Raw genomic sequence first — 23,219 nt, 5'->3', positions numbered from 1 at the left:
GCTTGTACCATCTCCTCCTGCCTAACCTAAAGAGAGGCCCATCCTTCTGATGACCACCTAGTCAGTAGAGATATTCTTTGCTTCACCCGACTTGTGACACAGCTGACATATCGTTTTTGCTTATTTTAGCTTATGTCTATCATTGTCAACCAATGGGATTTTGTATTTTGCATAGCCACTTTAGAATGTCTAGGTAACAAATCTGGTATCAAATCCTATAAAAACATCTTATATCTCAGATCATAAAGAATGTCTGAGGTCCACTTCATGAGAGGGGATCCCGGACCCATTAATGAAGTACCATTGGCTCAGAGCTCTGCCGCAGTCTCTTGTTTTAAGTCCTCATAGTTGTTGCTGTTGTTCTGACATGCCCAACTCTTTGTAACCTAATGTGGCTCTTTCTTGGCAGACATATTGGACTGGTTTGCCATTTCCTTCCCCAGCTGATTTTACAACTGAGGAAAATGGGGCAAACAGGGTTAAGTGACTTGCCCAGGGTCACAGAGCTAGTAAGTGTCTGAGGCCAGATTTGAATTGTGGCAGATGACTCTTCCTGACTTCAGGTCTGGCACTCTATCCACTATGCTACCTAGCTGCCCCATACATATGCTATAGAGATTAATATTTGTCCCAAAGTGCTCGTATTACAATCTCAACACTGTTTCACTTTTGAGGTGGGTTGGGGCGGGGGGGCAGAGGTGTGATCGAAAGGTCCTAGGTAAAACCTGTCTAGATTTGTAATTCAGAAGATCTGCAATCAAATCCTATCGATTCTGCTTATTAGCCATGTGACCCAGGGCAGGACACTTCAGCCCTTTAGACCTCAGTATCTTCCTCAATACAAGTAAGTAAATTAATAAATAAATAGGTAGATAGCAAAATGAATAAACAACTAGATGAATAAATAAGTAAATAAGTGAATGAACAAACAAATAACAAATAAAAGAAGAAATGAATGAATGAACAAATAAACAAATCAATCATAAATAGATAAATTAATAAGCAAATACAGGAATTGAACTTCTGAGGTCCTCCAGGGGTAGTCCTACATACACTGGAGCCTGACCAACCTTTGAGGCTATGGGAAGGGGATATGAGATTCACACGGGCATTTATTTGCCCTCTGCCCTTATAAAGTATGCAAGTTGAATTCGACGTCCAAAAGAAGTCCTTTGTGTGTGAATAGCTGCCCATGTACATCCCCTGAGGGAGTCAGTTAACAAAGGTCACTGGAGTGATGGTAGACAGATAAATAAGAAAAGGACATTGCCCCTACCCATGGGAGTTTAATAATAATAATGCTTATGGTCCTATAGTGCTTTAAAGTTTGTAGAACACTTTCTTCACAACAACCCTGTCAAGTAAGCAGTACTAAAAGTACTCAAGTAATAAAAGTATTAATTATCCCTAGTATGGTGTCATCTAGTGAACACCAGCCCCAAGTCAGAAGGCCTGGGTTCAAATTGCAGTCCTGACCCATACTAGTCATTTGCCCCTCTCTGAACTTCAAGTTTCCCAATTTTTAAAATGAATGTGACAACACTTGTGTTACCTACTTCACTAAATTGTTGCATATATCAAATGAGATCGTTTATGTAACACTTGGTAACTATAAAATGCTATAAAAATGAAAGCTATTATTATTATTCCTTCCCACTCCACCTAAGAGCTCTCCTTCTCCCTGCTGGGCAGCGTGGGGGAAGGAATGCCCAGCGCCTACACAGCAGTGCCTGGCGTAGAACCAGCCCAATACCACATTCCACACCCCCGGCTACCCTGGCTGTTGCCCAGTGGATCAGGGGGATCAAAGAGCCAAAGCATGCCTTTTCCCTGCTCCTACTGTAACAACCTATGTACTGCAGTCTCACAGACAGCCTACCCTAGACCTCCCCCCAAATCTCTGGGGAGCATGTGAATTGGAGGATTTTTTTAACTAGGAAAAGCCCTTAGAGATTATTTCACCCAACATGGATAATAATTCAATAATCATAGTACCTCAATTAGTAGAAGGCTTTCCTCAAGAAAATCTTGTGAAATGGGAAAGGCAAATGTTATTTTCCCCAGCTTACAGATGAGAAAACTGAGGCTTCGAGAAAATTAAAGACTTGCCCAAGACCCCCTCACTTTAATTCCCAGTGCCAGGACTCTGACCCAGGACTTCTGACTCCAAGTTCAGTGGTCTTTCCAGTATAGCTCTTTCATAGATACTACCTGTGTGGAGGGAGCAAAAAAAGCTGGCTTTCTTTGTCTAGGTCAATTCATAAAAATCTGACCGAAGGCAATAGAGCACATAGGTAGGCTCTTCAAGGAGGTGAGGAAGGGAAACTTCTAACTTTAGATCTAATGATCTCAGAGCTTCACAAGCACAAGGACAAACTAATGGTTAGAGTATGGGGAACAAGTCCTCTCTAGATAGGAGAGACTCCTTATTGGTTCTAATATATGCAATGGAAAGACAGCCATCAGAGATACCTAGTCCTCAGCCCTTAGCTCCCAGGGTAAGAAGTACCGTGATAGGCTTCTCCTGATTCTCGAAATGAATCTCTCTTTCAGTGGGGTATGTTTGAAAGAGACACAGAGAAATCAGGGCAGGGAATAGGAAGATGCCTTCCCAGAATTTCATTTTCTCAGCTCCTCAAGGCAGCATGGGGAACTGGAAAGAAGGTCCTGGTCCTGAGTCCAAGGTCCTGGATTCAAATCCCAGCTCTTCTACTCACTAGCTATATCATTACAAGTTATTGATCCTCCCAAATCCTCATGTCTCTGACCCATAAAATTGGAAGGAAGGTGATCATGAGTGTCCATTCCAGTTCTAAATACTATAGTCTTAATTCCCTGTGTAGTTAATGTGATGGAGAAGGAAGGGGAAAGGATAGAGGCAAAACAGGAATAGACAGACAGACAGAGATAAGTGTGGGACAGTAGATGGAAGAGCTAATTAGTAATAGAAGAGCCTGGGAAAAGGATCTCACATGCCTCCTCTCCCCCCTCTCCCCCCTCCCCCTCCCCCCCACAAACTCAGTCTCTACACATCTTCCCTCACACAGCCTGGCCTTCCCTCTCCTTTACACAGTTCAGAAAAGATGGTGCCCAAGTACCTTCCCAGCTCAAAAATGAGAAGACTTAAAATATGCCTCCTCATCCAGCTAGGCCCTCCCCTTTGGACAGTCAGTTTCTTCCCATACATGAAGCTCTGCCCCTACCCCCTGAAAGACCAGCCCCCTTTTCCTTATACTCCTCTTCTAAACATATAGCTGACTCCATCCCAGCCTGGCCCATTCTCCTTCACATAGGTCAGTTTTTTCTCTCCTCCATACTCACTGCAGTCCAACCCCTACCCCTTCATTTAGTTGAGTCCTTCCACCCATCCCAGTCTCAGAAATTTTAGAAATGTCTGACCATCAAAGAACCCCTGTGAGAAAGATGCTGAGACAGGGGCTAGATTTGAAGGACCAAGATCTTCCCTGTCAATGGAAGTAGGAGCATCCATAGATATTCAGGTACCTGGCCACACATCAACCCAAAGACTTGTCAGTGGCTCAGAAATCCTTGTAAGAAATTCTCAAAAACCACCCAAAGGTGTGCTTTTCTCAGCAACCTAAGAGGCAAGGACAACTCCAGGGGACTCACGATGGAGAATGCTATCTTCATCGAGACAAAGAACTGCGAAGTTTGAATACAGACTGAGGCACACTACATGCTCGCCTTTTCTGCTTCTCTTTTGTTTTTGTTTTGGGGTTTTTTTTTTTGTTTTTTTTTTTTGGTTCTGTTTCTTCTTTCTCATGATTCATTCCATTGGTCAAAATTCTTCTCCACGACTTGACTAGTGCATAAATTAATTCAATGTGAAGTTATACATGACAGTTATATGAGACTTCATGCCGTCTTGGGGAGGGAGGGGAGAAAAACTGGAACTCAAAACTATGTAGAACCGTGCATGGTAAACTAAAAATAAATAAAGAAATTTATTAAAAAAAATATAAAAAAAACCACCCAAAGGTACTTGAACTTTTTAAGGGACTTTCAAAGGTAAGTTGAATGGCGATATTAAGGAATTAAAGGACCATGCCAAAGTTAGAGAAAGACAGTGTAAGTACCTCTCAATATCGGATATCTTTCAATGCTCTGAGAGATAACATCCAAGACGCATTGAAGGACAGGGGCCCAGAGAAAACAGGTGATGAGCTAAAAGCACTCAATTACAGAGACACTGAAAGAAAATCTGGCAGAGGTACTAGAAGATTACTGAGATATTAAGACATCTTCACAAAAGCATTGAGTGATGTCAGAGTCGTAGAGAGAAATCACATCACTTTCCACAGTTCCAACCTTTAACTAGTTGTGTGACTTTTGGCAAGTCATGGTCTTTCCGGTTTTCAGTTTCATCACCTGCAGAATAAGGGGACTGGGCCAGGTGATTAAGATCTCTAAGGATTTACAAGAATTGATACCTACATAGGATGACTCTAAAATTCAGAGATTTTTCTCATCCTTGGAGACTAAATCTCCACACTGAATTCGGTGCTTCCTTTCCTAAGTTGCTTGAAGACCCTTCTTCAAGATATTTGATCATAAGAATTCATAAACCTTCCCTTGGGGTTCATGTTTCTATTAGAGGTCCAGGATGGTTGGGCCATGAGTGAACGGGCTCTTTCTTCCTATCCCTTCTAGCTTTTCCAAAATTTGTTTTAGTTTTTGCCCATCTGCGGACAGATGTCTGAAAGTCCTTCCTAGGTACATCAGTTAGCTCACCTAGGGACATGAAAGGGTTTCCTGTCAGGATAGGATGGACAAGCTCTTCAAAGACAGACCAGAAAAATACAAGGGCACAGGCCTCCCAGAGAGATTATAGCAGGAGAAATTGGAAGAGGGAATTGGATTCAAGAGGAACTTGGGCTCCTGTAGTGAGAACGATTTGGAAAGATGCTTGGATAGAGATGTGTTGAGGGGTACAGCTGCTCTGGGAGGGTTAGAAATTTCTGTGATAAGGCAACACTGCTTGGGGGCTTGCTGGGGATGGGGAGTCCGTCAAGGGTAGTAAACTGTTGCTGGGCTGGTGGCTACTAGGGGCACTGACTATTGGAAAGGAAGGGTCTAGGAAGCCTTGTTTATCTTTAGAAAGGGGACTATAGTAGCTAGTTATTCTTTTTGGAAAGAAGCTGAGGACACTGATTATTGGTTGGAAGGGCCCCGAAGCTGCAGGGACATCAGTTCCAGAACCTGGACAAGAGGATGGGATGGTAGAACTGGCTTAGCCTGGGCCAGTGGGCACGCCCTGCCCAAGGCTGCAGTGCCCGCTCTCGCCAGCTGGCCCCGGGCCCCACCCGACCCCCTCCCGCTGCTTCGGGCCGACGTGGGGTGCGCCCCAAGCCCCGCTGCTGAGCCAGCTGCCTCCCTCAGCTCCACACCCGAGCCGGGCCGGCTGAGCTCCCGAGGGAGCAGGCGGAACGCACCACGGTAGCAGGAGGGGTGGGGGGGAATAGGAGGCGGGGGGGAGCGAGGAATGCGGCAGCCTGTTCCCCCCCCTCCGCCTGGCCCAGCCCCCCGTTCCCCCCCCCCCTCCGCCGCCAGCCGAATGGTCTGCTCCGAGCGCCCTATTTAATCCCCGCGACTGCAGCAGCGCCGGCTCCCTCCCCGTCCCCGCCTCGGCCCCGGGCTCCGTTGCGGCTCGGGGACGCTCTTTCCGCCAAGACCGTCATCGGACCCCCCCCTCCCTCCTCCGCCCCTCCTCCCTGCCTCGGGGGACCCAGGCTCGCCAGCGCCCAGCCAGGGAGCCGGCCGGGAAGCGCGATGGGGGCACCCACCGCTCTGCCCCTGCTACTGCTGCTCGCCTGCTGCTGTGCGCCCGGCGGGGCCAACCTCTCCCAGGACGGTGAGTGAGGGAGGGGGCGGCTAGGGGTAGGGGGGGGGAGGAAGGGGCGGGGAGGGACCCAGGGAGGAGGTGGAGAGCCTGTTGGCTTTGTTAGGTACCCAGGGTTATAAGTAGCTAGCTGATGCTGTTATCCTTATATCTGTCTTGTCTCTTTGGGCATCTCTGTCGGTGCACCTCGGGGTGTGTGCATCCCGGGGCGTAACGGTGTGTGCCTCCCCAGTGTCCGTATTTCGAAATCTATGTCTGCCTGTCGAACCCAGTGTTTCTATTTCTGGGTTTCTTCTATTGCTGTGTGCGTGTGTTGGTGTCCGTGTGTGTATCTGGGTGTGTGTGTCTGTGTTGGCGTCTGGTTCTGCGTCTCTGTGTCAGTGTCTGTGTGTATGTCTGTGTCGGGGTGTGTTGGGGGCGGGGTGAATTTCCGTCAGTGTGTTTTCTGTTAGGGTGTGTGTCGTGTGTCGGGGTGTTGTGTCTGTGTGTCTGTATGCGTATCTGTAGGGGCTGAGCGGCCAGTAAGATTCCCCGGACTGCTGTATGCAAACATCACCACCACCACCACCACCACCGCTTACTTCCCCCCCGCCCCCCGCCCCAAGCCTCGCCGCCGGGCGGGCAAGGGAGGGGGACAGGGCGAGGCTGTATAGGGGGGCGTGGGGGAAGGAGGGGGAAGCTTCTTCACGAAGCAAAACAACAACACGGGGGCTAGGGATGGGGGGACTCTTGGGACCCAGGATTGCAACATCACTTGGTCTAGGCAAAGGCCGTTATAGGAAACCCAAACAAGAGGTCAGATCTTACTCATAACAAGGCAAGGATCGCAGATAAAAGGGTTTGTGAAAGATCTGAGAGCCTAGGGATTGCTGGAAAGCCCAGAGCTCCGCTAGGTTAGAGATGGCATTGATTCCTTCCTTTCCACGGAACTTAGGTAGCCCCCTGTTAGTCTGGTGATCCAAACCTCCTTCGGGTGGTGGAGGAAAGGAAAAAAAGGTAGATGAACCTGAGGTGATGGGAAGGGGATCCGCTGGGAGGAGGAGGAAGGGGAGGCTGTCCAGGGGTGAAGGTACGTGGGTAAAGGCCCCTCCCGCTCTGGGCCGGGCTATGTAGGTCAACTTGGCGAGGACCGCTGGGCGGTCTGAAAGCCACGGTTAATAGGAAGATGGGGGTAACTGCGGAGCAAGGATGCCTATTTGGGAGGGAGGGGGTTGGGAGGTATAGGGTCCCTGAAAGGAGGTTGGCCTGAGAAGGTAGTAAAGGAATGCATCGTCCCTTCCCCTCCATCCCTATCATGGCGGGGGGCCGGGGTAGGGGGGTGGGGGTGGAGAAGTGGGGAGGATTGTGGAAACGGGAGGGGAATTGGACCGCAGCGGAGCCCAGGGATGTGGGGGGGGGGGCCGCTGTGCCAGGCCAGATGCCAGCGGAGAGCAGAGGGAACCGCAGGGGAGGAGACAGTCCAAGAGACTCCTGGACTCCGGACCGGATGGCCGGTGGGGCTGGGCACAGGGCGGGGCAGCGAGGTGGGGATTGAGAGGGGTAGTTAGAGGTTGGGGTGGGGGGGGCAGAGAAGAGAAAGAAATAAAAGAGCCCAGGGAACAGGTAGGGATACTGAGGAGAGGTCTGTTTCTGGTCCCGCCTCTCCCTGCACCCTCCCCCAGCCCCGCCTTCATCTTGATGAAGGAGCTTCCCCCTGTCCGGGGACCCCGGGGAATCCCCTCCCAGCAGCTGCTTGCCTGACTGGTTGGCTTGTTCCGCCCCTCTTATCCCCAGTCCTCCCCAAAGACAGCTCTAGTCCCAGTTACCAGGGCGACACCAGTTCCTGCTCCCATAAGGGGAGCATCCCCTCCCAGTTCATTCCCTTCCTCTGGGGAGCTACACTAGCAACCCTAGACCTAACTTGGAAAGGAAAAAGGGCAGTTAGGAGAAGCCCATATCTGGAAGTGCAGCCTAGAATACTCTTACTTGCTGGGCCCTGATTGCCAAACAGCACCAGCCTTGAGGCTCACCGTTTATTTAGCCTATTCTACTATTAAGGGCCTGATGTGGGCAGACTACCAGGTGTGACTGAGTGCGGGGCCATCTGATATAGGGGTATTTCACTCATCAGGAAGGGAAGCAAATGGAATGACAGGAGGTATTAAATGTTCTGCAATTGAATCTAAAGGTAAATGAGACTCTAAATCATTGCTTCTCTCTTATTTTGTACTGAAGAGAGCCACTTTTGATAGGGCAGTGTATAGAGCTGGATTTTGAGTCAGGAACACTGGAGTTCAGATATCCTGCCTCTGATACTTACTAGCTGTGTAACCCTGGGCAAGTCCCTTAACCACTGTGGGCCTCAGTTTTCTTATCTGTAAAATGGGTGAAGTGATAGCACCAACCTCCCAGAGTTGCCATGAGAATGAAATGAGATATTATTTGTAAAGCACTTTGCAAACACTAAAGCACTCCATAAATGCTAGCTATTTATTATGATTGTTGTAATGTTATCCCACTTTCCTGCTTCTGCTGTCAATGGCTTTGGTCCTTGCTCAGCCTTTATACTGAGCTGGGAAAAAAATGTCCTTTTCTAAAAATAGCTTTATTTGCTGTTTTAGTATATGGGTATTCTCCAAAGTGTGTTTGGTTTGTTTGTTTGTTTTGTTTTGTTTTTCTGAACAAGACCCAAAACAAAGTGCTTTTCTTCGCTAGCCTGGAATTCATTTCATCCAGTGCACTGGGTGAGTGAAATACTTAACATTCGATAAGCCCAGGATAACAACTGGTGCCTACCAATACCAGGAATATAGGGGGTTAATACTTTAGGGACTTGCTACATTTTTCTGGAGACTTTGAGGGAGGTGGAACAAAATAGTTCATAGAGGAAGAGGTTATGAATTTAAATGTCTACTTTATGGATAAAGTGTGTGTGTGTGTGTGTAGGAGGAGGAGTTAAAGAAAACAACCCTGACCCCAAGTCAAAAATAGTTAAGAACACCCATAATCTTGTGTTAAATAACGTAATTCTTCTTTAGCCTATCTGGGCCTCAATTTCCTCATATCTAAAATGAGGGGATTGGACTACGTGGCCTCTAAGGTTCTTCCATCTCTTTCTCATTCTTATTCCTATTACTCCACACTCCCAGTTTTCCAGCCCTTTAACTTCTTTAGGTCCATTCCACCACTACCACCATCATTATGATCAGCCTCACCACCACAACAATAAAAATATCTGCGTAAACTTCCATAGCCAAAGGACTTGGCCGTGTTGTTTAGAAATAGTGGAAGAGGGGCAGGTGGGAAGCTGCCTGTTATGTTGATGTTTACATAGAGTGGGGTAGAAGAGGTGTGTCTCCCTAGAATCCTAAATGCAAACACTGAAGCTTCTCTGGCCTTGAATGCTCCCCAGGGATGCAGTTTTTAAGCTTGAAAGGCTGAGCAGGGATTGGTGGTTGGCAATGACAAGACATTTCAGAAACTGACCATGGTGTGAATTGTAAATGCTATAGGACTATTAGGGTATTCAAAGATTTTCACCTGCCTCCTCCCCTCCATCTCAAAACTGCAGGATTGGTACTTCCAGCCTCCTGAAGTTGCCATCACTTCTCTGGAACTGCCCTCCAGGCTCAACACTGTACTGAGTTCTTTCTCTCTAGGATGTTTCTAACAGGCTGTGAGCCGATCTGGGGAAAAAATGAATAGTATGGAGAGCCTCATGTTGACTTGGTTCAGGGTTCAAAGAAACAACTCTGCCTTATGCTGCACTGCTCCCTGCAACACCTTTCTCCCAGCTTGCTGACCTTCTGTCCATTGCTGTCCATTCTGCAGCCCTCTGGCCAGGTTCCCAGTGTGGAGAACATGCCCAGTGCGCAAGGGTGGGCCCAGCCAGCCCTGCCCACAGAGCTATTTGGCAGCACTTCACCACCCTGTTTGTGTCTCTTGTCATAGGCACAGCCCCTGGAGGATGATCTTCCTACTTGCTGGATGCAGGAGGAGTATTACCTAGCATAGGGAAGATGAGAATTGAACAAGGATACTGTCTATATCAGGGGCCTAATTTGACCCAGGTAGAACCAGCCTTTCTGGTATAGACTGCCCTGCAGTGGACCAGGGACACATGTTGTGGAATGCCAGTTGCATTGCCAAAAGCTGCGATGCAAATTCTATCATAACTTCTCCTTGAAGGCAAACAGGACTGGTGATTCTCATGCTTTCCTCAAGGCTGATGGTCAAAGCAAACAGATAGAAAACTACATGTGTGCTTTGTTCCTTACTCCCTTCAGACTTTCTCCCAAGCCCTTCTAGCAGAGAAGCTCTAAGCCCAAAACCAAGGCTACCTCTTTAAAGACCCTCATTATATAACTAGTTCAGTTCTTATCTAATCTTTGACCACAAATAAGTCCCATCTTTGTGCACTGATCACTGAAAGACAGCTGACTAGACAAGTACACTTTTACCTGCTTTCTTAGGACTGTTGCTCCACAAGTTTCTATATGAGCAATTTATTAGTCTTCTGATCAGAGAAGCCAGGGAAACACCTGAAGTCAAACTTGGAGTCGCCTCCTCCTTTGGCCATACTCTGGGGAGAATCTTTACAACCCTCCCTGGAGGTTTTAAACACCTGGGGCTGTGATCGGTAGCATGATTCTTTGCTATTTCTCAATTCAGTTCAACTGTCCCTACTCTGTCACCTCAACTATGATAAAAATTTCAGCTGAGGATGATAATCCAGTTGCAAATTTCTCTTCACCCCTTGAATGCAGGCCCTGGGCTGGGCCAGGTCCACGCTGATTGATAATAACCTTAAGGGCACATTCAGAGCTTGGAAAATGCTTTCCATTCATATCTTCTTGATATTTGTCATTTCCTGTTTAACTCTTGGCTACAGGCCTTCTGTTCATAAGACTTCCAGTCAATAGTAAGCAATAACTGATCTTAATATCAGGGTTGGTGTCACACTAGTTTTGGGGAAATCAGCTGCTTCTATAGGCTCTTTAAAATAGGTTTTTATTAATACCCCTTTTTATATCACCTAGATTCTCCCATGTACTTTCCCCTCCCCTTTCCCAGAGAGTCATCTCTTATGACAGAGGCTTTAAAGAAAAAAGAAAATAAAGGCTTTGAAGAAAAAAAATCAGCAAAACCAATCAATACATTAGGAAAAAAATGACATTACTTACAATGTCCTGACTCTGTTGACTCACCACCTCTGGAAAGAGGCAGGAGAGAAGTATTTTTTTTTCCATATCTGTTCTCCAGGGCCAACCATATTCTTTATAATTTTTTAACATACATCTTCACTTGTTTTGTGGTTAATGTTCTTTCCATTTACATCAATAAATTCAGTGTGTATATTGTTTCCCTAGCTGTGTTTATTTCACTCTTCATCAGTTCATGTAAGTCTGTCCATCCTTCTCTATTTTCATCATGATCATTGTTTCTTACACTACAGTAATATTCCATTGCATTCATGTACCACAATTTGTTTAGCTATTCCTCAGTCACTCTGTATCTGCTTTGTTTCCATTTTTGCTACCACAGAAAGTGCTGCTACAAATATTTTGGTGTATGTTAAGCCTTTTTTTTCCCCTAATGACCTAGATAGGGTATATATCTAGCAATAGAATTTCTTAGGCAAAGGATATGGGTATTTTATTCACTTTATTTGCATAACTCCCAATTGCTTTCAAGAATTTTTTTTTACTAATTTCTAGAATGGTTATACTGACTTGTGGAAATTCTTATAAAGGTAGATGAATATAATAGGGTAAAACCATGCCAAGAGATTTAGTAAAATAGTGATAAATATCCCATGTCATTTCAAAACTAAACTTCCCCAGTTCCTCCAGTTGACTGATATTTATACAGCATGATGCCTTTTACCAATTGTGGCTAGTGTTCCTTCCTTAGGAGAGGCAACCATCCCCTGTGTTCCCTGAATGAACTTTACAATTCTCTAAACTAGATCATCCACTGAAATGCTGAGTACATTACCAGAGTACATCATGGTGGCCCCATCCTGAGAGATATGTATGATGGTGATTCATAATGCAGGACTCCAGAGTACCCTGATGTTTCTGTGGTGTCACTAAGAGGTTGCCTTTGAACTTCCTCCTCAAAGAGGAATATTTTCCTAGCACTACATGTAACTTGCAATGAGTTAAGACCCATCTACTACATCTCAAAATGGATGTTCCAAAGATATCTTAAATTTGCAATGTCTAAAACTGAACTAATTATCTTTCTACCCAAACTCTCCCCTTTCCTAAACTTCCCTATTACTGGCTAGGGTGCTACCATCTTCCCAGTCACCCAGGCTCACAACCTAGATGTCATCCTCAACTACTTACTCTCACACCCCCCCATATCTAATTAGTTGTCAAAACCTGCCCTTTCTCTAACATTTCTCATATATCCCCCTCTCCTCTGACACAATGACCACCCTTGTACAGGCCTTCATCAACTCATAGCAAGACTATTACAGTAGCCTGCTGCCACACATCTCTCCTCCTCCAATCCAACCTCCACTCAGCTGTCAAAGTGATCTTCCTAAAGCACAAATCTGACCATATCATTCTCATATTGAATGAAATCCAGTGGCTCCCTATGACTTCCAAGATCAAATATAAAATTTTCTGTTTGACTTTTAAAGCCTTTCATAACCTGGCTTCATCCTACCTTTTCAGTCTTATACCTTACTCCCCTCCAGGAACTCTTTGATACAGTGACACAGGCCTCCTTGCTGTTCTTCACACAAGATACTCCATTTCCCGACTCCCAGCATTTTCACTGGCTATTCCCCATGACTGGAACTCCTCTCCCTCCTCCTCTGCACCTCCAGCCTTCTCTCAAGTCTCAGACAAAATCCCACTTTCTCCATGATCTTAGTGCCCTCCCTCTTTGATGACCCTTAACTTAATCTTATTTGTACAAAACTGTATGTTTGCTCTCCCATTAAATTGTGAGCTCTTTGGGAATATCACTATTTTTTCCCTTTCTTTATGTACCCGGTGCTTAGCACTATGTCTGGCACATAGTGCTTAATAAATGACTGACTGACTAACTGATACTACCCTTAAACTAAATTAACCTGTTAGTGTGCTCTTCACATCTGGGTGTAACTCTCTTGGGAATACATTTGATGGGATCAAACAAGAAACTTCAGGAGACTTGAATCAAATGATAGGTGTTGTGTGGAGCCTGGAGGCAGCCCCTGCTGTCAATTCTTTCAGTATTAACAGTCTGGCACAGCTGGCTGCCCCTCTCTGCAAGTTCTCCACTTTACTCGGCTCTCAGTCAAACTAGTGGTGCTCTGAGCTCTCCATGGTACTGCCTCCACCTTTGTGGCACTCTCTGTCAACTACTCTCCATGGTTCTGCCCTATCTCCTAATGCGGTCATTTCTATCTACCGAATGCTGCCCAAAGCTAGGATGGAATCTCCTGTGTGGTCCTGATCCCAATCTACTAGGAATAGATGGGCAAAAAAAAATCCAGGTACACAGATCTATCTAGTCTCATGAAAGCCATCCAGAAAAAAAAAAAAAAAGGGCTAAGGAGCACAAAACTGAATAACAAGATAACAAGACAGGAAGTTCAGAGTCTTAAGAGGCCATAGGTTCATAGGAAGAAGGAAAAAGAAAATGCTTATTTATTAAGTACCTATTATAACCCAGGTACCATGCTAAGTGCTTTATAAATATTATCTCATTTGATCCTCACAACAACTCCGGGAAATAGATGCTGCTATTATCCTGATTTTACAGTTGAAGAAACTGAAATGAAAATGAAATTAAGTAATTTGCCAACAGCTAGTAAGTATCTGAGGCAAAGTTTGAACTCAGGCCCAGTGTTCTATCCACTGTACCACTTAGCTATCTCATAATCATGGGATCACAGATTTAGAACTAGAAGACTTCTTAGAAGCCATCTGGTTCAATTCCTTTGTTTTAGAAATGAGGAAGCTGAGGCCCTGGGAGGTATAAGGACTTGCCCAAGATCACCCAGGTAATAAGCAACAGAAGCAGGATTTGAACCTAGGTCTTCTGATTCCAAATCCAGTACTCTTTCCCTTGTACCACACTATCCCTGCCACTGTCACGCATGCCATCTTCAGCCTCAGAACCCTTTACTCATGTTCCTTCACAGATGGATTAAAAGCAAGACAGCATGAATCTGGCCCAGGGGCTGTGGGTAGCAGACAGATGGCACCATGCATATGCATGCAGTAACTACTAATATACAAACACAGGCCCAAATGGAGGGCTTCTCATACTTCAACATGCAGCCTCACCTGAGGCATCACAATGAGGTTCTCCCAACTGTCCTGTCAGGCTGGTCAAATGTCTATCATCCCTTGCTGTCATATTTCTATCCAACTCACAGGAAACCATAGGAACTAACAACAAAGGATGCATACAAGGAAGTATCAGAGTGGGTGGTAAAAGACTGAAATACGTTAAAACCGGGTAGAAATGTATTAGTACCCTGACTCATGGTCTCACCCTCACAGCCACCTTGAACAGAAACAAATGGTTTGGAGTATATGCCCTATATGACCCCAAAAGCCAAGTTCTTGAATAAAACCTAGTTGATATTTCCTTAATCTGTGTTCCACTTTTTTTTAGTAATTTAAACTGTGTATCTATCAATCAATAAGCATTTATTAAACACAACTATTGAGGATTCAAAGACCAAAAAAGTGACCCCTGCCATCAAGAAACTCATATTCTAGAGGGACAAATATATACATGTAAAAGTATATAGAAAACACATGCAAAATCAACATAGTATAATTTAGAAGTAGGACACTAGCAACTAGTAAGGCCAGGAAAGGCCTCGGGAGATGGCATTTGAACATGAGTTTTGAAAAAAGCTATGGATTTAAGAGGTAGAAGTGAGGAGGGAGGAAATTCCAGGTGTGGGGCACAGCCTGGCCAAAGGGACAGAAGATGAAATTTGGTGCATGAGGAAGAGCAAGAAAACATTTTGGTTGGACCACAGAGCACATGAAGGGGAGTGATGTGTAATAAATCCAGAAGGATCGGTCACAGTCAGACAATGGAACACTTTAAATGTTTTTATTTGCTCCTAAAGGTAATAGGGAGCCATTAGAATTATTGAGCAGGAAAGTAACATGGTCAGGCTTGTACTTTAGGAACATCACTTTGGCAGCTGAGTGGAAGACAGATCAGAGAGAAGAAAGACTTGGGGCTCAGAGACCAATTAGGACACTATTACAGATATCCACAAGAGAGGTGATGAGTGTCTGAATTGGGGTAGTGGCCGTGTGAATAGAGGGAAGTGGACCAGTGCAAAAGATGTTGTGGAGGTTGATTATGTAATGACATTAAATGTGGCAGGAAGCTGGAGTTTCTGCCACTGCCAGATGGACTTGGCTCTCTGCCTCCTGACCAGATCTTCACACCTCATCAGAACCATACAGCCAATACTTCACCTTTTCCTTTCCTCCCTCATCCCAGTTCTTACACTAGTCAAGGACTAGCCTGAAAGCGTAGGTCCCTGGGGTGGGATTCTTAGTTCTCCCAGTCTTCATGCCTCAGTTTCCTCATTTAAGTAGGGAAAATTCCTGTCCTCATGCAAAGACATATCTAGGCATTCAAAAGGATGAGACAGAGCATTAGGGTTACAGCAGAAGCGAAGGATATCTCCCTTCCACTCATCTCCTAAACTTCCTGACACCTTCAAGGGCATTAGATTTTTAAGACAGGGTTTGAACTCATGTCTCTGTTTGAATTGGCCTCTTTTCTAATCTATTCTCCTAGCTATAAATCTGAAGTCTCTTCTCTTTGGGGTTCTTAACCCTCTCATGACCCACCTGCTGCCTTTACCTAGAGGTCTGTAGGAGAAGGGAGATTAGTGGAGAATGAGAAGACACAGACTGAAATGTTCTTTCTTCTAAGGATTCTCTCGCTCACTCAGGCTCCTACTAATTGTCTATTGATTGCTAATTACACCACCTTTGGCTCATTCACCTCCAGTTCAGGGTCAGGAAAGTCAGGAACACCACCTTGCCCTGAGGAAGGAAGAAAAGGAAGCCTAATGCCTTAACCACTCACTTGAGAGCCTGTCAATTCCTTTGCTTTTCTCAACCTACATTCCAGTTCGGGAGGGAGGGGTGGAGAGGAGATAAGGAGAGTAGTGAGAGCCCTCAATGTCAAAATCCAATAGGGATTCAGAGAAAACCATTCTTTATTCTCCCTCTTGTGCTATGTTTTGGATCCCAGAGCCCCTACATGAGAACATCATATCATGCCATGTCATATCATATTGTAACAAGGGGAACTTATAGGAAGAGGAAGTGCATGAAAGCGAATATAACAGTGACCATGAGAGAATCGACCAACTCTGAATTTCAAGGGCAACCTAGCACAGAGTCCAGCCAGAGAGTCAGACTCAACCCTTTGAGGGGCCCAGGGCACATCTTCCTTACTAGCCTGTATTTGGGTGAGAAGCCAGTGTTATACATAATAGAAACACTAGCACCTACTCCATGGAATCCAGTCCTCAGGATGATATCTTTCAAAAGAGCCTACAGTTTACCATTTCTCTCCTTTGTTCCATAATCCTATACAAATGTTAAAATTACTAGGGGTCTCTCAGATTTTCATTATTGACCCGGTAGAGCTGTTTAAAACCAACTTTGTCCTAATCTCTGTAGATGGAGTGGGGGGTCACTTTCTGAAGCAGAATGGACCCTTGGTAGAAGAGAATCCTCTCTATCAATGGTTCTTAACCTGGGATTTGTAAACTTGTTTGGGGGAGAAAAAGGTGATTGTTCTGTTTTGTTTCATTTTAAAAATATTTTGATATCTGTATACCAATATTATTGGTTTCCTTTGTAATCCTATGTTTTTTATTTTATGTATTTAAAACTTTATTCTTGGTAGGGATCCATTTTTCATTGAACCATCATTTTTCAGTCATGTCTGACTCCTCATGATCCCATTTTGGATTATCTTGGCAAAGATACTGGAGTAGTTTGCCATTTCCTTCTCCAGCTTATCTTACAGATGGGGAAACTGAGGCAAATGAACTGCCAAAGGGTCCATGACACAAAAAGGGTTAAAAATCTCTGCATTGGTGGCTTAGAGGAAGAGACTGTGAATCCTGCATTATCCAGGAGAGGAAGTTTATAGTAAGAACCACTTAATTCCCAGTGTCTAATACTGGACTTGGCACATAGTAAGCACTAATAAGTGCTTGATGAATTTGAATTTCTTCAGATAAAAGGATCTTCTTTGAATAACGCTGCAAAGAGGGTATCTGGGTTAAGACACAGGACTGGATCAGGAAACATGTGGAAACTTGGTAAGAGGGTATGTAAAAAACAAAAGATGTTTGTCTGGAAGAAAGGTAGGGTTCCTGGGTCAGAGTACTATGTATGTGTCATGGGAAGACAGAGAAGAAAGTAAAATTAAACTGAACAAACATTTGTAAAATACACACTAAGGTGATGGATGATACATAAAATCTAGACAGAATACAGACCCTGCCCTCTTGGAACTTACAGTCTACTAGGAGATAAAGAGACAAATAAGCATAGCCATGATACATGCCAAGAGCCACCTTGTGCAAAACACTGTTTGTGTAAAATTTAATGACCAGCTAGGAAAGGAGGAAAGAAAAAAATAGTGGTGGTATCAGAAGTAGCAAAGAAGGTTATTCCTCCACAGCAAGCCTCAATTCCAGGTGGGCAGATGAGGGAAGAAAACTGATGTGGAACTACTGTGGTCTGGGTTTTCATTCTTAAAGACAAACTGATCTTGCTTACTTGTATTTCTCAATGTTTTCCTGCTCCTTCCCATTCCACATTTTTCCATCTCTTCTCTGTCTGTCTATCAAGGTACTTGCTCTGAAACAGCAGTAGACATGGATGGCAATCAGAAAGGGTCTGAGAGGTGGCAATTCTGAGGATCCCACATAGTGACACTCCACAAATGTTTAGCAGTTTTACTGGGCCCTGTATTCTAATGCAAGCTCCTTCCACATTAAACTCTGTTGTACATCATTCCCCACCTCAGGGTGGTGATATCTGACCAAGCTCCCACAGTGACTCAATGTGAGTAGTTAAACAAAACCAGAGGAAAAGGATGATTAAGGATACCTCAGACATTGGGTTGGTTTTGGTGCCAACCTAGAATTCAGATTCATTCTTATTCATGTCTCTTATCTTAGAATGGAATTAAGGTGCTGGATCTGAAATGAGCTGTACTTCTCAGGCCCCAGACTTAGAAATGTGTGTATATGTATGCGTGCATTGGTTGGGGGTGGAGGGAGAGAGCAATCCCCACTCCACTACTCACCCAATTCTCCTCATTGCTCATTTACCCACCCCTTATGGGATATCCAAACTCAGCCTCCAAAGGTAAAGTAGTGGCCTGGGATGCTGCAGTAATAAAGCTCAGGCCTGGAAGAAAGTAACTGAAACAGGTGAGCCACTCTGCTGAGGAATGTGTAAATACCTTGTCCCTTGGGTCCCAAATGCAAAGTCCTCACCCGGCTCTGGCCTAGCTAGGGAGTGACTGCCCCCAAGGGAGCTAGACCAGGACTCTCTCCCAGATCCAATCCCCAGAGAATACTAATTAAATGGAAAATCAAAGTAACAGCTGTCCCCACCTCCTTCCCTGCCACCCACCTCCCTGTCGCTGCTTCTCTGAGTCTTAGGCAAGCTCTGCAAAGGCCCCTCTGTCGGCCTACTACAAGCCCACTCCTGCCTCTGTGCAGTTCTCTCTCTCTCAAGAATAGGACATTCTCCTCTGCTTCTTTTACCCCTTATGCTCCAATCCAGCTCCCACTTCACAATCTGTCCAGTATCTACCCCCCCATCCTTTCTCCCAAACCATGCAATCTCTCTCTCTCTCTCTCTCTCTCTCTCTCTCTCTCTCTCTCTCTTCTCTCTCTCCCCCTCTCCATCCCTCTATCTTTGTCTCTCTCAGTTGTTCTCTTTTTCTGTCTCTATGCCTCTCTCTCTCCCCTCCCCCTTCTGTCTCTCTAGCTCTGACTCTGTATCTCTCTCTGTTTCTATTTCTGTCTCTGTCTGTATGTTTCTCTGTTTTCCTCTCTGTCCCTCTATCTTTCTCAATCTCTCTGTGTCTGTCTCTTTCTTTTCCTGTCTCTTCCTTTATCACTATCTTTGTGTCTCTGTCTCTCTCTGTCTGTGTCTATCTCTGCTGTCTGTCTTTTTGTCTGTTTGCCTCTCTTCCCTCTGTCTCTGTCTTTGCTTGTCTCTGTCCCTCTATTTCTGTTTAGCTACCTCTGTTTTTCTCTGTCCCTTTCTGTCTGCCTCTTGATTATTCTCTCTTTTTCTGGACGCTCTTTCCTTCTATCTTTCTCTATTTCTCTCTGTTTCTGTCTGTCTGTCTCTGTCTCTGTCTTTCTGTCTCTGTCTCTGTCTCTCTCTCTCTCTTTCTCTCACCCTCCCTCCCTCTCTGATTCTCTCTGTCCCTGTCTCCATCTGTATGTCTCTCTGTCCATTTGCCTCTCTGTCCCTCTGTTTCTGTCTCTTTATCTCTGCCTATCTCTCTCCCTCCATTTCTGTTTCTGTACTTCTGTTTGTCTCTGTCCCTTTCTGTTTGTCTCTCTCTCAGTTGCTCTTTCTTTTTCTGGCTTCTCTCTCCCCTCTATCTTTGTCTGTTTCTCTCTGACTCTCTTTCTGACTCTCTCTGTCTCTGTACCTTTCTCTGTCTCTCTGTCTCTCCCTCTCCTAATACAAATTCTTTCTTCCTCACCCATTCTAGTTTCTAAGGATACAGGGACAGTTTTGTTCCCTGGCCTCTTCCTCTGTAGGAGCTGGTATCTTCAGGAGAAAACTCCCAAGGTACAGATCTACAGTACCGTACAACACTCTTTATCATGGCCTACCATGATACCACCAAAGAAAATAGTGGTATGGGAATATCAAGGATGAAATCACACTAACTAATCCCTTCATGAATTTAGAAATCTAAAAGGCCTGAAGGAAAAAGGACAAAACAGAACTTATCTTCCCCTGAAAACCTGACCCTTTTCCTAACTTCTCTGTTTCTACTTATGAGAGGTTATATAGTAGGGGAGGAGGTGAAGCACACTGGCCTTGGAACCAAAGGACTTGAGTTCAAATCCTGACTCCATCACCACCTGGTTGGCCTTGGGTAAAGTACTTCACTTCATCTGTAAGATGAGGACATTGTACTGGATGGCCTCTAAAATACCTTTCATCTCTAAATCTATGATTGTCTCACTACCATTCTTCCAAGCTTGAAACCTGAGTCATCTTTGACTCTTACCTTGACTTTGCCTCCCACATTCAATGAGTTGCCCAGCCCTGCCAAATCCACCCCTTCAAAAATCTGAAAGATTCTCCCTCTTTTACTCCCACTGCCTCCTCCCAGTTCAGGTTCGCATTACCTCTCACTTTGGCCTACTACAAATAAGCTTCTGGTCTCCCTGCCTCCAGTCTCTCCCCATTCTGAGCTGTACTTCACACCACTGCCTAAGTAATCACTCTCTATTTGCCTATGGAACAAAGTAGAAACTCATGAACCCTCCGAGTAATCTGGATCCAACCCAGTCTTATTTCAGAGTACTCCTCTTTACATACTCTGTGTTCATGTCAAGCTGAACTATTTCACTCTCCCCCATTCTCATTCTGCTTTTTCCTTTCTGTGCCTTTGTGTACATTGTCCTCAGATGCCTGAAGTAAATTCCACCTGCCCTTCTACCTATTGAAATCCTTCCTTTCTTTCAAGCCTCTACTCAATTTCTACTTACTTCTTTCATGAAGCCCCCATTCTACTCCCAGGTAGAAGTGATCTTTCTCTCCTTAAATTTCCCATAGAATTATGTATGGACCTTTCCTTTGCACTTGCTGTCTAATATGTATTAGGGTTCTGTGCAGGTCATGTCTCTCATACTAGATTATAAGGTTTTAGATGGAGAACCATTATCTGATTTCATATTTGTAATCCCAAACTTTGGGGAGGTGGATAGAGCGCTGGGCCTTGAGTCACAAAGACTCATCTTCCTGAGTTCAATTCTGGCCTCAGACAATTACTAGTTGTGTGAATGTGGGCAGGTCACTTAATCCTGTTTACCTCAGTTTCTTCATCTGTAAAATGAGGTGGATAAGGAAATGGCAAATCACTCTAGTATCTTTGCCAAGAAAATCCTAAAGAGGGTCACAAAGAGTTGGACAAGACTGAAAATGACTCAACAACAACAATCCAAAACTTATATAAGGTAGCAAAATACCCTAATTAATTGGAGAGGGGAGGGGAGGAAAAATACTTCATTGGTATGGGGAATACTCAGTGAGAAAACTCCTCCCTTCCCCCTCCTACGAATGTAGATTGGGCACTTCTAAACATTTGTTGGATTGAACTGAATTAAAGGATGATTATAGAGAATGGAGAAGGGCAGGGCTCAGAAAAAGAGAGGGGAGTAAGTGAAATGAGTCTAGAGGAGAGCTCTGAATAGAGGAACAAAAGGATTCGTTTTTTCAAAGACCTGCTGGAGGTGAGTGAGACTAAGGGGAAAGGGGAAAAGATGATTTCTAGGGTTGGAATGTCGATTATATTCCAAAGGACCAAACTAGGAGCAAGAGGAGGAAGTTATATCATGACAAGTTTTGGTTTAAAACTTGGAAAAAAATCCTAACCATTAGGTCTATTCAAAAGTAGAATGACCAGCTGCCCTATGAGGGCCCCTTGCAATGCTGAGATTCTATTATTTTGTTCTTGGTGCATTGGCAACTACCTAGTGATACGATGCAAGAATGTTAAAGTATTAGATAAACATTAGAGGCAGCTGGTGGCATAGTGGATTGAGCATAGAACATAGAGCCTAGAGGGTGGAAGACCTGAGTTCAAATCTGGCCTGAAACACTTGCTAGCTGTGTGATCATGGGCAAGTCACTTAACTGCCTCAGTTTCTTCAACTTTAAAATGGGGATAATAATAGTACTTACCTTGCAGAGTTGTTGTGAGGATCAGAGGAAATAATATATTTTTTAGAAGTACTTACCACAGTGCCTAGCACATAATAGGTGCTAAATAAATGTTTATTTCTTTTCCCTTCCCTATTCCCTTGTCTTGCTTCTAGGACACCCTGGGAATCTGATGTGGCCCAGTACAGAATAAATTCTGGAGGGATCCCAGAAAACATTGCCTGATTCAGATTTATAATGGTTAGGAAGACCTCTTTCTGAGAGATTGGGGCAGTTCCAGATCCAAATTAAGGATTAAAGTTCTGTACTCTTACAGCTAAAATTATTTCTGGTTTCTGGAGTGAGGAGGGTGGGCATCATTCAGCTAGTCTGTTTTTACTAGATTGTTAAAAGCCCAGAACAGGGAGGCTGGAACAAACCTAGAGGCTTATGGGACTCTATGCTACATCAGGTTCAGGGCAGGCAGCAAACACAGAGCTTAACCAAGAGGTACTGAAAATCACCACCCTTATTTGCCAGCTACCTTTTCAGATACCTTCTGCGTCTCCAGAAGCAGGGAGGAGGGAGAGTAGAACTTTGGGCCCCAGAGAGTCCTGGCAGCCAGAGGAAAGCAATAAACAACGCTGGGGAGAGAGAACCAGGGAGCATCTAACATTGTAAAGAAGGTGGAGGAAACAAGAAGGAGGAAGACCTTAGCATCCCAGTTAGAAAGGGGAGCAGAGAGAAGGGTCCTTGGGTCAGAGAGGCTGGCAACTGAAGCATGACCATGTTGAAATGTGTGTGAGCTGAAGCGCATCTGAGCTGAAATAAGGAGATCCTTTAGGAGATCCTGCTGCCTGTGAGGGAAGAGAAGCATATCCCCAAGGGAAGACATGAATGGAAGGAAATGAAAGTGGAAAGGCAGAATATCCCAGATGGCAAAATGACTGTCTCTTCATATGGACCTGGCTTTTCATTTGGGGAACTAAATATCTGGAATACCTGGAAATGGAGGGAGGAGATAAGAAGATAAGGAAATGGAGGAAAGAGATAAGGAGAAAGGGGCTATTTTGGCACTAAGCCCTGCTGGGGGAAGATTTATGAAACAGTATATGGTGATAACACTCGTAGTTGATCATACAGTAGCTACAGACCATTTTGTGTGTATGGAAACACTCTGGCCTAGATAGTTCATAGGATAGTAGATTTAGAGCTGATAGGAACATTAGAGATCATCCAGGTCAGTCCCCTTATTTTACAGAGGAGGAAATGGAAATCCAAAGTGCTTACATAATTTTTCTCCAGGTGATCTCCAGATACACAGATAGATAGTTAATGTATGTACATATGTAATCTAGCCAGAATTAGATGCCTATTGGCTCCTAATCTCATGCCTTTTCCATTATACCAGCCTGTCTCCTTAAAGGTAGCTCAGGCCACCATGATTGCTAAGG

General features: G+C 44.7%; 1 protein-coding gene across 2 annotated transcripts in view; it reads left to right on the top strand.

The window, feature by feature from the left end:
* CADM3 (cell adhesion molecule 3) overlaps positions 1-23,219 on the top strand; it is a 54,458-nt gene that overhangs the window by 5,183 nt on the left and 26,056 nt on the right. The window contains exon 1 of one of the 2 annotated variants that reach the window (XM_036755039.1): positions 5,631-5,872. The exons of the other annotated variant lie outside the window; for it this stretch is intronic. Within the exon in view, the coding sequence (XP_036610934.1) occupies positions 5,791-5,872 (82 nt within the window). The 5' untranslated portion in view covers positions 5,631-5,790. Of the gene's footprint in view, positions 1-5,630; positions 5,873-23,219 lie in introns of those variants that run through there. 2 annotated transcript variants of the gene reach the window in all.

This window comes from Trichosurus vulpecula, chromosome 4 (genome assembly GCF_011100635.1).
Source record: "Trichosurus vulpecula isolate mTriVul1 chromosome 4, mTriVul1.pri, whole genome shotgun sequence".
Lineage (NCBI taxonomy): Eukaryota > Metazoa > Chordata > Mammalia > Diprotodontia > Phalangeridae > Trichosurus > Trichosurus vulpecula.
Note: the sequence above shows the minus strand (reverse complement) of the source record. Positions and strands in the feature narration are given on the sequence as shown.